Source organism: Hyperolius riggenbachi, chromosome 1, assembly GCF_040937935.1.
Source record: "Hyperolius riggenbachi isolate aHypRig1 chromosome 1, aHypRig1.pri, whole genome shotgun sequence".
Classification (NCBI taxonomy): Eukaryota; Metazoa; Chordata; class Amphibia; order Anura; family Hyperoliidae; genus Hyperolius; species Hyperolius riggenbachi.
This window is the reverse complement of record NC_090646.1, coordinates 393,396,446-393,413,318: the sequence shown is the minus strand read 5'-3', so window position 1 is coordinate 393,413,318 and position 16,873 is coordinate 393,396,446. Positions and strand designations below refer to the sequence as shown.

The window sequence follows — 16,873 nt, the reverse complement described above, 5'->3', positions numbered from 1 at the left end:
ACCAACTTTTATCTGTTTTTACCTATGATCAATTTTTACTCTGCTGGCGCCTCTGTTTCCATTGCAAACCCGTATATGTGTAGGGAAAGGTATTCAAAGATAGCTGAGAACCATTCCATAGTTAGTCACAGTTATAAGGTGGCCATACACTGGTCGATTTGACATCAGATCGACCAACAGATAGATTCCTCTCTGATCAGGGAGGGATCGTATGGCTGCCTTTACTGCAAACAGATTGTGAATCGATTTCAGCATGAAATCGATTCACCATCTGTGAAGCTGCCGCCGCCCCCCCCCCCCCCCCCCCCCCCACATACATTACCTGATCCGGCCGGCGCGAGTCCCCCGGTCTCCATTGTCTTCTTCTCTGCTCTGGCCTCCAAGGCTGTAGCTTCACTGTACTTCCTGTCCGGGGAAGTTTAAACAGTAGAGGGCGCTCTACTGTTTAAAGTTCCTGTCGGGAAAGTAAGAAGTGAAGCCTGCCGGAGTCTAGCGGAGAACGCGCAGCGGGGATACGTGACGGCCGGATCAGGTGATGTATTGCCACTAGCATCGGCCGTCGGACATTCGAACGCCACTATCGACGCACTCCCGACCCGCCGGCGATCGACGAAATGTTCCGCACGGATCGATTTTGGGTGGAAATTGATCGTTTGGTCTGCGTTTGCGCAACGATTTCGCAGCAGATTCGATCACAGTGATCAAATCTGCTGTATATCGGTGGGAAAATCGCTAGGTGTATGGGCCCCTATAGCTGGATAATTTCCATAGATGATGTGTCTTAAAGGTAACCCGAGTGGAAAGAGATATGGAGGCTTGACATGTTTTGTTTCCTTCTAAATAATGCACATTGCCTGGATTTCCTGCTGATCCTCTGCCTCTAATACTTTAAAGGGAACCTAAACTAAGAAGGATATGGATTTTTATTTTTAAAATGATACCAGTTGCCTGGCTCTCCTGCTGATCCTGTGTCTCTAATACTTTCAGCCACAGCTCCTGAACAAGCATGCAGATCAGGTGCTCTGACTAAAGTCAGACTGGATTAGCTGCATGCTTGTTTCAGGTCTGTGATTCAGCCACTACTGCAGCCACAGAGATCAGCAGGACTGCCAGGCAACTGGTATTGCTTAAAAGGAAACATCCGTGTCCCTCTCAGTTTAGGTTCCCTTTAAGCCATAGACCCTGAACAAGCATGCAGATCAGATTTCTATGACAAATTTGACATGATTAGGTACATGCTTGTTTTAGGTGTGTGATATAGACCTACTGACCAGAAAGATCAGCAGCAATGCCAGACAACCGGTATTGTTTAAATGGAACCTTAAAGAGAACCCGAGGTGGGTTCTAACAATGCTATCAGCATACAGAGGCTGGGTCTGCATATACTACCCAGCATCTGTTGCTATACCGATCCCCCCCTAAGCCCCCCCCCTGCGCTCTGCTATGCCCCCATAAATCACCCAGCTGTGCTGTCGACACACAGCGTGTCGCAGCCGGCTGTTTACTTCTGTAAGTTAACACACTTGGTCAACCTTATGCAAGACCTCCTAAAATATAACCTTTAATTTGTTACATTAAAAACGTTTAAGTATTCATGATTAACATAAACCTAGTTGGGTAGTGGTCTATCACAATATACAGTTCAGAAGAGACCAGTCTAAATTGATAGTCAAATCTTATCTGACCCAATACTAGGCACTAATTTGTATCTGCTGAATTACTTCTAAGTTAAAGAAACCCTCCACCTAAAAACCGACATGTTTCGGCTCTTATAACAGCAAGGTCAGCTTTGCTCCCATTTTTTGTTTTTCATGTCTATGCATTTGTAAATAGCTGTATACTTTCTATTATGCACTTTGCACCCTAAGCACTTTAGTATTGTTAGCCCTGACGACGGCTCTTTTGTTATAAGAGCCGAAACATGTCGGTTTTTAGGTGGAGGGTTTCTTTAACTTAGAAGTAATTCAGCAGATACAAATTAGTGCCTAGTATTGGGTCAGATAAGATTTGACTATCAATTTAGACTGGTCTCTTCTGAACTGTATATTGTGATAGACCACTACCCAACTAGGTTTATGTTAATCATGAATACTTAAACGTTTTTAATGTAACAAATTAAAGGTTATATTTTAGGAGGTCTTGCATAAGGTTGACCAAGTGTGTTAATTTATTAAATCAGATTTTGTGTATTGTACTTCTGTAAGTGTCAGTCTCGCCGCTCCTCCGCCTCCTCCATAGCTCCGGTCCCTGCCTGCGTCCCTTCCCTCCAATCAGCGGGGAGGGATGCGGGCAGGGACCAGAGCTATGGAGGAGACAAGGGAGTGGCGAGACTGACACTTAGTGAAGTAAACAGCCGGCGACGACACACAGCATGGCTGGGTGATTTATAGGAGCATAGAAGAACGCGGGGGGGGGGCACGATCGCGGCTAGCAGACTGTAAACGAAAGGGGAAAGAAAGCCCCGTTGTTTACATCCGTACAGCGCTGCGGTCTCCAGCAGCGCTGTACGAGATCAGCGATCCCTGGCCTCTGATCGCCGTCCTGTTCTACAGGCGGAGGGGGGGGAAGGAAGGAGAGGGAGGCGGAAGGCGGCAATGAGAGCCTCTACGAGGCTAAAGAAAGAAAAAAGTGGCAGCAGTGATCGGACACCTCTGGCAGCATGTCCCCTTGGGGACCAAAATAGGAGGCGAGTCCGATCACTGGGCTGTGCAGGAAGCTGAAAAGCCTGCACAGCCCAGTGCAGCCAAAAAGAGCCTGGACTTTAGGAGGGTTTAACACTGCGGTCGTCAAGTGGTTAAACAATACCAGTTGCCTGGCAGTCCTGCTGATCTCATTGACCAAAGTAGTGGGTGAATCACAGACCTGAAACAAGCATGCAGCTAATACAGTCTGACTTCAGTCAGAGCACCTGATCTGCATGTTTGTTGAGGGGATGTGGCTAAAAGTATTAGAGGCACATGATCAGTTGGAGAGTCAGGCAACTGGTATTATTTAACCACCTTAGCAGTATGGACGAGCTCAGCTCCATGACCGCCGCGGTGGATTGCTCGGGTTTTTTTTTTTTAAACACGCAGCTAGCACTTTGCTAGCTGCGTGTTGTGATCGATCGCCACGGCTGCTCGCCGCCGATGCACCGCTACCCGCCGTGTTACAGGCCCCCCCCCCCCGAGACCCCTTGCGCAGCCTGGCCAATCACCGCCAGGCTGCGCTATGGGGCGGATTGGGACTCCCTCCGACTCCATGACGTGGATGACATCAATGACATCATCCCGGGGAATCCAAACAGGAAATCCTGTTCTGAATGGGATTTCCTGTTTGCTCTGATCGCCGGAGACGATCGGAAGGGGTGGGGGGATGCCGCTGCACAGCGGCTATCATGTAGCTAGTGCTAGGCTAGCTACATGATTTTAAAAAAATAAGAAAAAACTGCTGCACCGCCACCCTGGCAATTTTAATAGAACGCCAGGGTGGTTAAAAAGGAAAAATCCATATCTTTCTCAGTTTAGGTTCCCTTTAAAAGGAAATAAATATAGCATCATCCATAGGTCTCACACCTCGGGTTCCTTTTTAAGGGTTTAACAGCTGAGATGTATAGCTAGAACATCATACTTTCATCTGCGTATGCATACTATGGTTGGCCAAATTTCATCCAATATACTTGCAGTCTTGTAGATCACATCATGGAGACCAGCTTAGTTGTAATAAGGAATGTATAATCTGTTCATATCCCTAAATAGGGACTAAGGCCTCGATTCATAAAAAGCAGTGTGATAAAAAAAAATCTTGTCAGGAAAAAATACCGCACTCTGTATTTTCCCGGTCTGTGTGCTAATTCATAATGATTTTCCCAGCTGCCGTTGAAGGTCGGTAAATTACCGCAGCCCTTTGAGTAGAGCAGTGTGGCGATATCTCTCTTTTGCCCTGCACAGATGACTCACACAGACGGCTCTCTGCACAAATGACTCGCACAGACGACTCACACAGACTTTCCCTGCCTGCACAGATGACTCGCACAGACGACTCACACAGACTTTTCGTGCCTGCACAGATGACTCACACAGACTTGCCTGCCTGCCTGCACGGATGACTCACACCGACGATTCACACAGACTTTCCCTGCCCGCACAGATGACTCACACAGACTTTCCCTGCCCGCACAGATGACTCACACAGACGACTCACACAGACTTTCCCTGCCCGCACAGATGACTCGCACAGACGACTCACACAGACTTTCCCTGCCCGCACAGATGACTCGCACAGACGACTCACACAGACTTTCCCTGCCCGCACAGATGACTCGCACAGACAATTCACACAGACTTTCCCTGCCCGCACAGAAGACTCACACAGACTTTCCCTGCCTGCACAGATGACTCGCACAGACAACTCACACAGACTTTCCCTGCCCGCACAGATGACTCGCACAGACGACTCACACAGACTTTCCCTGCCCACACAGACGATTCACACAGACTTTCCCTGCCCGCACAGACGACTCACACAGACTTTTCCTGCCCGCACAGATGACTCGCACAGACAACTCACACAGACTTTCCCTGCCCGCACAGACGACTCACACAGACTTTCCCTGCCCGCACAGATGACTCGCACAGACAACTCACACAGACTTTCCCTGCTCGCACAGATGACTTGCACAGACGACTCACACAGACTTTCCCTGCCCGCACAGATGACTCGCACAGAAGACTCACACAGACTTTCCCTGCCTGCACAGATGACTCACACAGACTTCGGCTCCCTGCACTTTGCATTGTTAACACCTCACCAGGGAGTCGGTAACTATCCTCAGGCTTACCGCTTGTTGAAGGCTTTATGAATTGACATTTGCTGACAATTTCCTGACATGTGTTGGAGGTAACTACAGCCAAGTCGGTAATTTATCTCCCTGGTCGGTAATTGTAGTTTATCATGCGGTAACATCCTTTATGAATTGACACATTGCTAAGTGGTCAGTAAAGTCTGCTGTTTTCAGCATTACCGCATGTGGTAATGCTTTATGAATTGAGGCCTATAGCTTGAATCCAAGTTGTAGCTCCACGTGTAAAAGTGTTCATCAAGCCAATGCAGGTGGGATAGTGTATTTGAAGGTAACCACATACGGCAAGTAACAAGCTCTTGTACACCTGCTACATGTTTTACAGTATATGTGCTCTGCACACATCACCCAGCAGTGAGGCTGACTGATTGCCTCAACTGACATTTGAGGGGACCATATACCTCTCGCCTTGGCCATCTGATTTAATCATTATCTGATGAAAATGGGTACCACCAAGAACATGCTCAATTGATGATGCGGCCAATTTTGGAGTCAAAATTGGTCACGTGTCAATCGGACATGGTGCAAAATTTATACATGGGGAGGGGGGGCAGCTGCGTACTCGGCTAATTCCCGAGAGATTTTATGCTGCAATCAATCTGGAATCGGCCTGCGGTGTATGAGCAGCCGAGAGATATCTCTCTATTCAAATTCGATCAGAGAGAGATTTGCCTCTTTGTTAAATCTGCCCATCATCACTAGAAGTACAGTATGGGCACCTTTACCGCCATTTTTGTGAGATCATACTGTGACATTTTTGAGCAGTAGATAATGGTATTCATATAATATATGTATTTTTTTTTTTTTAAAATTTTAATCTAAAAAAAGTGCTCTGTTTACCTTATGCAGAGGTGAGGAAAACACGGGCAGAAAAAAATAGGGAAGCTGCCCATATGCATTAAGAAAAGCGCTTTGCATCCCTACTGGTTTAAACCATAAATCTTTTGTTTTAAAGATACTAACAGAGGCTTTGAGTGGAATATTGTACCTCAGACATAAAGATCTATGCAGCATTTCAGCGTTAATGACAAAAATGGCTTTGATTTGAGTGAAGCAATATTTTGTCGCTCTTGTATGCTGCTGTAGCGGTCTGCTCCCTAATTGAAAAAAATCGACACAAGTGAATAGAACAGCGCTGTTGTGTTTTGTTGCGAGCACCAGCTCATGTAAATAACACCTTTTCTGGTGACAGCATAGCTTGTAAAGTGTTATACCAGCAGCACAGTACTTGTTCTCTCTGAAATGTTCCATTTTTTTTTTTATTTTTTTTTAGAAACCATTTACAAGTGTTCTCACAGAGCAGTGATTTATTTGTCATAGCAATCAAAGGTACCCAGGCTGAAGTCTCCTAGACAGCTGAAATGACTCCTCTTGACAACTGTTTTGGAAATGTTTCTAATAGATGATTGCAGTTTCCAGCCGTACCCATTTAAATAAATGGGGACGTGACAGACAAGGCTTTGTTTCTGCTTAATTAACCCGTTTATTCTAGAGGATTTGATATTCTTTTACTGTGTCCCAAACTGTAGGAAAGTGAGATGAATTGGTATTTTCATTCTGTTTTGACTCTGCCCTGTAATCCTCCTTTATTTATTAAACCCATCCCATGAATTCTGTTTGGTATATAGGCATGGTGACTTTCTGCTGCCCTTTTGACAGATTCCAGCTCAAAAGGTTTGATGGTGTACAAGAAGAGCAGGGTTTTATTAATAACAGAGAATGAACAAAAGGTACCATTTCAGAGCAACCATTTAAAGCTTAACTCAAGGCAGATATTAAAATGCTATTTCATTCACCTTAACTACTGCTCATATGAATACCTAAAAAATGAGTTTTAATTTTTGTTTACAAAAATAACCTGTCAGCTGCACAGCAGGATTCTGATATGTAGAAAGAACAAACATTATTATTTTTATTTAGTACTAGCTGATGGCCCAGCGTGGCCCAGGTATGTATTTGGCTGGTGTTGGCTCCGCCTACTTTTTCTAACCCAAATACACAATTACTCAATGACCTACTTTGTGAGCTTTGCCGTCTTTGGCATTAATAATTGGCATTGAAATGAAACAAATATGATTGGCTGTGGCGCCACCCCTTTTTCTGAATTTGAACCCCAGTCACCCAATGACCAACTGTACCAGGTTTGAGGCTTGTGCCTTTAACAGAGCAAGAATGGCAGCAGTTAAATATTCCCCTTGAAAATCAATAGGGGAATTTTGATTGGCTTTTGTATGCTCCACCCACTTTTCTGAATATTAAATCCCAGTCACCCAGTGACCAACTGTGCAAAGTTTGAGAACCCTGCCATAAACAATGTAAGAATGGCTGCAGTTCCCCAGTGAAATTTGTATTTGTCTCCACCCACTTTTTGGTTATGGGGATAAAAAGTATCCTATGTTGTTCCAGGTAATGTACTATGTGTGTCCGAATTTCATTCAAATCCGTTCAGCCATTGTTGCGTGATTAACAAACATCCAAACTTTCACATTTATAATAATAGTGAGATTTACTGTATATAGCATCAACATCTTCCTCAGCGCTGTACAGAGTATTGTCAGTAAAGTGAGGTCACACTTGGCCATGTTGTGCTTGTTTCATCGCCAGACTAGCTGAACAGATTTAAAAACCTTAGACAGAATACATTTCAAGTATGTATTTCAGTTTTATATTAAGCCACTTGCCTGAAGTTGAGCTTTAATAGCCATCTGGCATAGTTTTTTCAGTTCTGCTGATGAAAGCTCAAATCTAGCTTTAATGGATGTCGCGTTCCTTTATACATTTATCAGATAAGTCCCATACAGCACCAACAGAACATAACATTCTGCATCATAGACCATCCTTATGGCTCAGTATTAGTATGCAAGGAAAAAAAATTACAAAATAAATGATATGACTACGGTACCTCATTTTTAAATAAGTAGTGAGGCCAAGTGATTGAATAGCAACGTTTTCACTTGCTCTAAACCAGCAAATTCCATTTTTCAAATTCCGTCTATTAATTTTCAGTGTTGACTTGAATCTGTTTCCATATGTGCAGTACGCACTGTCCTTTTCTCAATATTGCCTTCACTTGTTCTATTAGTTGCTTATAGCAGCTAATCAGATTCACTGTTGCTTTATGCCAGCAGGTTACAGAATGAATAGGAAAATCTGGTTGCCTGGGGCACGACAGTTCCTATTTTTTTTCAGGCACTCTGATAAATGAGGTTGATGGTTTTTCATCTCGGTTTATGTAGATGGATAAATGAAAATAGTACAGCAGATTGATGTAATGTCTTACAGTAAAAATAAGAAATCGTTTGGGCAGATATAGCCATGAGAGTAATTGCCAGTGCAAAGGCACAGCAGTATTTTTATTCAAAAAATAAAAAGAAATTAGATGGATGTAGAGGAAGATTTGAGGAGATTTTAAGTTTAAATAGAAATCTATTTGCTTTATGATCCCTTTGTTTAGTTACATGAGGTTGCTCTGCCAGGGCCAGAGTTCAAAGCCCACATAGGCAATGGCCTAGGTCAGGGGTGTCAAACTGAATCATGTAACGGGCCAAAATCTAAAACATAGTCTAAAGCTGGCCACTAACAATCCAATATTTTGTATCCAATCTTACCAAATCTATGTAGTAGAAGAGTAAACTGAGTGAATATATTGAATGGATACTACAGGCAGCCCCTTATATTACATAGAAATGGTAAGATTGGATAAAAATGATTGGACTGTTAGTGGCCACCTTTAGTCACGGGCCAAATAAGTTTACAGTTATTGCACAGTCACAAATAAAGTGGAGTAACTATGGGGGGGCTGGATCCCCGCTAGCTCCTCCTCCTCCTTCTGCAGAGTAGTGCAGTGGACCAGTTTAATATTTACCTGCTTCAGTGCTGCTTCAGGTCTCCTCTAATCTTCCTGATAGACATATGCTCTATCCTGTATACCTCTGGCTCCTGAGGCATGTCACGTGATGGGGAGCTGGAGGTATGGAAGCCCAGAGCATACAGCTGCTGGGAAGAGCAAAAGAGACCAATGCATCGCTGGAGCAGGGAAATCTTACAGTGCTCTGCTATGTGTGGCGAGGCCTGTGTGTAGGTGTATTTGTGTGATTTATCAGTCACAGGGTGGGTATTTGGATCCAATGAGGGTGTGCCATGCTAATTTCACAGGGAGGTCCTGTAAGTTATTACTGCACCCAGGCTCAAACTGACAATGTTTCAACCAGAAACACTGTCATCCTCTGGATGGGAAGACAGTGTACTGTTCCTTCACTGTTTACAATGATGCACATTTGAAGCTCTCAAAGGCCACATAACATGGCGAGGCGGGCTGCATTCGGCCCGTGGGCCTTGAGTTTAACACCTGTGGCCTAAGAGAAATGTTGCCTGTGGAGGGATAGCTTGTGGATTTGAGGCTGGCTGTGCATGGAAGAGGGTGCTACTGCATGTGAGGGGCTCTGCTGAAAATTGAATAGGGTAGTTGTCGCACTTAAAAGAAGATAATTAGGGTTTGCTTACACATCTAATTGGTGGGTCTCTATTTTAAAGAGGAGCTCCGGTGAACATTTTAGTGTTGGCAGGTGATGTAGCTGCTGCATGGTTTTAGGCAGCTGTAAACAGCTATTTCCCACAAAAGTTTGAACTTTTCTTGTGGGAGGGGTTACTTGTGGGTGGGATTTCACCACAATATCAGTCATACAGCGCCCCCTGATGGTCTGTTTGTGAAAAGGAATAGATTTCTCATGTAAAAGGGGGTATCAGCTACTGATTGGGATAAAGTTAAATTTTTGGTCAGAGTTTCTCTTTAACCCTCCGGGCGGTGTAATGTTTTCCGCCAGGAGGCAGCGCAGCAGTTTTTTTTTTTTTTTTTTAAATCATGTAGCCCCCGCCCGCTTCGTTCAGGAAATCCCGTTCAAAGAACAGGATTTCCTGGAGGGCTTCCCCCGTCGCCATGGCGACGGGGCGGGATGACGTCGGCGACGTCTTTGGGAGTCCCGATCCACCCGAGAGCGCTGCCTGGCACTGATTGGCCAGGCAGCGCACGGGGTCGGGGGGGGGCGGTGGAGCGGATAGCGGCGATCGAGCGCGGGCCGGCGGCGATCGGTGTGCTGACGCAGCTAGCAAAGTGCTAGCTGCGTTCAGCAAAAAAAAATTAAGCAAATCGGCCCAGAAGGGCCTGAGAAAACCTCCTGCGCGGCTTACCCCGAACGTTACCGCCAGGAAGGTTAAAGGGATACTGTAGGGGGGTCGGGGGAAAATGAGTTGACCTTACCCGGGGCTTCTAATGGTCCCCCACAGACATCCTGTGCTCACGCAGCCACTCACCGATGCTCCAGCCCCGCTCCGGTTCACTTATGGAATTTCTGACTTTAAAGTCTGAAAACCACTGCGACTGCGTTGCCGTGTCCTCGCTCCAGCTGATGTCACCAGGAGCGTACTGCACAGGCCCAGAATGGTCTGTGTTTGCGTAGTACGCTCCCGGTGACATCAGCTGGAGTGAGGACACAACAATGCAGATGCAGTGGTTTTCAGACTTTAAAGTCTGAAATTCCAGAAGTGAACCAGAGGCGGGGCCGGAGCATCGGTGAGTGGCTGCGCGGGCACAGGATGTCTGCGGGGGACCATTAGAAGCCCCGGGTAACTTCAACTCATTTTCCCCCGAACCCCCTAGTATCCCTTTAAGCTGGAAATCCCCTTTTCTGAATTCATGTTTCCAGCTAGCTAGTTTTATGATAATACTGAAGGTCATAACTGACATTTGTGTCAATGCAGGGTTTTAACTGCAAGAGATGATCACATCTGTAACAAGTCCACCTACTGTTTTATTATTTCCTCTTGTTTCTTCTTTCTCGCCTTAATGAAGCGTTGTCTTATGTTATTTCATGAATACTGCATAAAACTTGCTATTGGAACAGTATAAATATGCATAATCTGCATTAAGCATTACCGTTGTGTTTTGTTCTGTGTTACAGATGGTGAGGACGCTGTGCCTTTTTCTTTCTCCTGCAGAGCGCAAGTGCTCCAGGTTGTGCTGGTCTGAATCATCATTCAAGTATGAATCTGGCCTATTTGTGCAAGGGCTGCTGAAGGTCAGTGCGTGAAAGACTAAATGTTTCACAAACCCATGGGCTGTGCAGGTGTCAGTCACAACATTGATCTCCAGCATTTGCTTCCTTTTTCACCTGCTCGTTTGTATTTCTAAAGACATATTTCATGCTGAACTTCATCTTTTTGCAGAACCGTTTCCCGTTGGTATTTGTTAGGAGGTGACTTAAGGAGGTCACTTAAAAATAAATCATCGTATTGAGTCGATGCTTGTAAGAAGTCATTTTTGTGCGTATGTTATGCACAAAGAATCTATAGGCACCACCCACACAAACCGTACAGAAAAGACCCCATTAGCTGGAACTCAAATCAACCAGAAGTCTCAATTAAAGGGCATGTCTGAGGGGGATAATGGGACTTTGTTTTAGGGGTTTTCAAGGGTATTTACAGGCATTAAATACTCGCCAAGCCTCCAGCGACATCTTGTAGCGGCTTCCTTGCACGGCTCTGGGTGTGTCATGTGACCTAGTTCGTGTCAGGTGACATGCCGGCTTGCATGCATGGAGGATGCCGAGGAGCAATAGGAAGGCTACAAGATGTCGCTGGAGGCTTAGGCCCCGTTCACACTTGCGTTTTGGCAAGTAAACGGACCGGATCCTGATCGGATCCTGACCTGATCCTGATCAGAACCGTACGGTTCCGATCCGGATCCGGTCCGTTTGTATCAGGCATGCATCAGGCTGCCATCCGGATCCGTGGGCAAAAAATAGTTAAATATAAATAAAAAAAATGTTCGGGTCAGCAGAAGGTGCACCTGGTGCACATGTACAATCAGGTTCCTCCGCTGTAGGCATCACCTCCACCTCTGATATTCTGCCAAACAGCTCCAGCACGTCTGTCACTGCTGCTCCACTCCAGACATGCTTGGCCCATGTGTCCTCATCCGAAATGGCCGCTTGGATACGCATAGGAAGTGGGGTAGAACGTCAGGTTTTTGTAGGCAGTGTGTTCTGTGCCTTCCATTTCCCATTGGTTTCTGTGTTCCTGATGGTGCTGTCAGGCTCGGGTCAGGCTCCGGTCAGGATGCGTGGGCCGGAGATCCGGACACAAAAAATAGCGCATGTTGGAAAAGAGTCCGGATCCGGTCCGGCTCCGTACTGTACGGAACGTACGTATGTGAACGTCCGCATAGCCTTTGCATTGCTATGCGGAACGTACGTTCCGTTTGTACAGTATGCGGTCCGGATCAGATCCGGAAAATCCGGATAGCGAACGCTAATGTAAACCGGGCCTAAGTGAGTATTTAGGGGGGGCAGGTTTGTGCTTTTTCAGCCGGTTGGTCAAGCAACTCACTGTTCTTTAGAGAAACTATATGGCTTAAAAAGGCAAAGTTTAGGGGGTCTGTTGTCAGGAGATCTTGTTTCTGGAGTTGACAGATGTATAAAAAGCCAGAGGGGCCCAAACTAGCAGTTTCTAACTGAAAAGTCAGTCTTGTGTGGATTGTCTAGCTACATCTACAGGCATGATATAAAGGATGGCACTATTTTGTTATGAGAATTAGAGAATTATAACTTTTTAATTTCCAGGGGTTTTAGTACAACTCAACTCCCTATCCACATTTTTATAAGACTGCTATAGTAAGGGCCTGAGCTCACTAACGCAGTTGTGTGCAGCTGTGTCTGCTTTTCAGCAACACATCAGTTTTACAGATACTGAAAAGCAGACACAACTGCCCACAACTGCATTAGTGGGCTCAGGCCCTAAATATATTTAACATAGTAACGGCCAGTAGTGGCTTTTGGAGCTGCCGTCTGAAACTGGGATACTAGCCTGATAACCAGACTGCGAGCAGCTGAGATACCAAGGCACAATGCAATGTCAGGATCCACCAAGGCAATCATGAGCATTCATTCCTGCCACTTATGCCTGGGAAAGGGGAGGAAGGCACATATCAGCCTCCAAATTCACTAAAGATTGCCCGCATGAGGCAGAAGTTCTGCAATTTAGTTTCAAAAGGGTATTTATTGTTAGATCAGACAATGAAGGAAAACATTAACATTACAAACGTAATAGCCCAAATGCCTCAATTCACTAAGCCCTGCTTTGTAAGTGTCACTTACCAACCGAATAGCTGGTCAGTGGTGAGGCAGGGAGCTGTGTGTATGACTCTGGGTTTTCCCTCTAGTGCATCTCTGACATCCCTATAGATGTGCTGCAGCCACCATGGGGAGCTTTTCTGCATGGCAGAATACAGGTTTTCACACCTAAAGGGATGCAGAAAAGCCCCTAAAAATGTCATCTTCCTCTGCTCTGATGCAGTGAAAGACCAGCCGGAATCCCTTTCACATCAAATCAGCTGAGAAGCAGGGCTGTGTGGCTCTCCCTATTGGCTGCCTGTCAAGTTACCACACAGAGAGTATGGAAAAAGTTAATTACTGGCTGCTATGAGCTGGCGAAAAATATCAAACACTTTCGCCCAATTTACAGAATGGGGAAATCTTTGTGAATTGCAATTTCTGGACATTTCCTGGGGCATTTACCGCACAAGTCGGTAATTTACCTCACTTGTCGATAACGCTAATTTTTAGTGTCGTAACAGGTTTAGTGAATTGGAATTACGGAAGATGATCTGTAAAATCAGCTGGGTTCAGCATTATCGAATGCGGTAATGCTTAGTGAATTGAGGCCATCAAATTCAAAATGTTAATCTGCGTTAGTCAGTTTCACTCATTCACACTAAAGCCCCGTCTACACGGGGAGATGTTGGGGAGATGTTGTGGCGATCGGCGGCCTGTTGCGCGTCCCCGTGTGTGCCCGCCGCGTCCCCGCTCGCCGCGCGTGCGCCGCATTCGATTCCCCGCTCGTGCCCGCTCGTCCCCGCCGGCGCCGCTTATCTCCCGAACGATTCCCTGCCATTGTCCCCTCGCGGGGATCGAGCAGGGAATCGGCGGTGCGGAGATCCGTCCTGTCGGATCTTATCAATCGAGCCGCATCAGCGGCTCGATTGATAAGGAGCATCGCGGCCGCATCTACGCGTGTAGATGCGGCTTTAAGGCAAATGAGGCTTGAGTACTTAGGCACATTTATTTTGCTTTTGACATGCATATCTGAAGCACCTTTAGACAGATTTCAAGCACAGATTTAAATTTTTGAAGGGAATTTTAGCAGACCATGTAAACCTGCATTTGTTTTGCAAGCTTTGCATATTGTTTTTGTAAAATACAGCATCTTCTGTAACCAGGCATTTGGAGTGCTTTAATTATATGGAATGCAGTAGATGACCTGTTGTCTTTTGAATGCAAATGAACAGCCTATTCAAATGCAAGTGCTTGCATCACCCAGGACAAAGCAGCACTCTCATTGCCTTGCTAGCCACACCAGCTGCTTGCTTCACTTGTTTACTGGTTTTGTCTCAGACACTTGTAAAGTATGGGAAGCCCTGAATCACACAGCAGCATCCAGGCAGCTGACATTCGCTAAAAGAACACAGATGGCAGGCTCCATGTTCCTTTCTCCTCAGGATAAAGGGAACCTATCAAAGTTCATGTTTTTCTCTAACTAGTCTGCAGTAATAAATGGAGGACAAAGCTTGGTGAAAGAATGTGGCATTGAAATAATAATAATAAAAAAATTAAAAAATGGTTTCTTTTACCATGCAGTACCAGTAAAACACTTCACCGTAATAATACATACTGCATTGGACAGCAGAAGAGTGGTAACGTCGTTCTGTGTGTGTAGCAGAAACCAAACTCTTTCATCCCCTGAAGGAGAACAGAGGCGGCAAAAGGATAAAAGAAAGCTAAATGAGCTTAAAAAACCAAATATGCAACGCGTTTCGCAGGTTTGATCCCGCTTCATTAGCAATTAGCATATGTGGTCAGTAGAAGAGCCAGGCAGAGGTGCCTGGCTCTTCTACTGACCACATATGCTATTGCTCCATTGTTATTGCCTGATGACGCGGGATCAAACCTGCGAAACGCGTTGCATATTTTGAGTTCATAAATAAAATATATTGACTGTCTTTACTACAGTCGTTGTGTGTCCACTTGGAGGAGGTAAGTCCACCACTACCTCCTCTATTTACCAAGAATTTGTTTTTTTAAGCTCATTTAGCTTCCTTTTATCCTTTTGGCGCCTCTGTTCTCCTGCATAATATTGAGTCCACCCTGGGTGGAGGGTTGAACCCCCTTTTTCTCATCTACAGAGAGCGACTTCTTATTCCTGAGTGGGGTCAGGAAAGTCTCCCCACCTGCCTTTACAGTGGTTACCTAATGGTAACCCTGGTTTGTGAGTATTAATATTTACTCTATCTAGTAACCATTTACCAGTACATATTACACTATTGGGGCTCTTGGTGTTACTTGTTTTTAACTTTCAACCCCTACAGTATGAGTTGCGACCGGGGCACACGGATCACGTGAGGAGAGAGAGACTACTTCTCTCGCACCATCTGTAAAGAAGGGAATGAGTGCACATACTCTAGCAAAGTTAGCGGTATGTGGCAATGTTTAACCAGTACTGCATGGTAGAAGGGACCATTTCTTTTATTTTAATGCCACATTCTTTTACCAATTTTCTCCTCCATTTATTGCTGCAGTTATGGAGATTTACCACTAGTGCCAAGCATCTGAGGAGGGCACGGGACTTGTGCAACGCGATTATGCGTCCGAATCCCTGTAGCCGCATCATGCATGGCTATGAGGATTTGGATGCATTGTCTGAAATTCAGGAGCAATGCTTCAGGTTTTGTTTTACATGCACGCATATTTGGAAGCAGCATATTTCAGTAGGCTACTTCTGGATTTGTGAGCAGGAAATCGCACCAAATCTCCCCTAGGGGAAACGGGCCCTAATTTTGATAGTTTACCTATTTTCCATTGTGATTAAAAAATGTATTTTAAAACATTGCAGTTTTGAGAAACGTCTGATACGTTTACATGGATTTCTGTAAGAAAAAAAATCCCTCACCTGTAATGGAAGGCTTTGATGGAAATTCTCTGCCTTGCACACTGCGCGCCAGTTCTAGTGGATACATGTTTTGATTGTGACAGACTCCCTCTGCAGTAAACTGGCATTTCCATTGATAGCTAGATAGCGTTCATGCTCCTATTCTGATGTCTGGGCAGTTTAGCAATACATGCTGTTCTTGTCAGCGTCTGCTTCCTCTTGACTCTACAAGGTATCCTCCTGAGGTTTGACAAGCTAAGGTACAAGCTAAATGGTCCCTAGAAATAGAACATAAGTGTAGTTATGCACAAGTAAATGCCAATATGCAAATAAACTAAAGAAAAATGGATCTTACATATTCAGGAAAAAAGATCCGACAACCATTTTTCTGCATTTCTTTCAGAGATTTGATGTGGCACTAGTGATCTACTTCACTGCAAATTTATAAATACCACCAATGCATTTTTTTACTTATAGGTTTTGAAAGCTATTCAAGTCTGTGAGGTCACAGAGGTGTTTTGCACCTTTGGTCTACACTAGGCCTGGGCAAACTACGGCACGCGGTCCACATTCGGCCCACGTGTTATATGAAGGTGGCCCGTCGTTAAAAGGCCGCATTCTGCTCCTCTCCCATTCTCCCTCCCACTGTTGGATAAAAAAAAATATGTGCATCACGGATACAAAAATTAATTCATCCAATAATTTGTTCCAGCAGCACACTCAATGGCAGTGTCATGTGACCTGCTGTCGTTGAATACCGATGATGATGCAGCCGTCCCCATAAATTTGCCCACCCCTGGTCTAAATCAAGCCATGGACTGCTACATTTTCTTCTGACAAGAGGGCAGAATATTTTCTTGTTTTAACATCATGCAACCCATTTAAACCTAGGGAGAGCCAGCAAAAGGGGGAAAAATTACTGTTACTCTCAGTGATGTTAAAATTAGCTAAAAAAATCTGCCTTTTAAAATCGGATATATTATAGGTTTTTTGGTGATGAAGGGTACACTATCAGGGGGTGCTTGACAACCACTTTATGAATAGGTCCTTGGCCTC

General features: G+C 45.0%; 1 protein-coding gene across 1 annotated transcript in view; it reads left to right on the top strand.

Moving 5' to 3' along the window:
* C9orf72 (C9orf72-SMCR8 complex subunit) overlaps positions 1-16,873 on the top strand; it is a 112,897-nt gene that overhangs the window by 76,223 nt on the left and 19,801 nt on the right. The window contains exon 6 of the mRNA XM_068271373.1: positions 10,798-10,914. Coding sequence (XP_068127474.1) covers positions 10,798-10,914 — 117 coding nt within the window. The remainder of the gene's footprint in view (positions 1-10,797; positions 10,915-16,873) is intronic.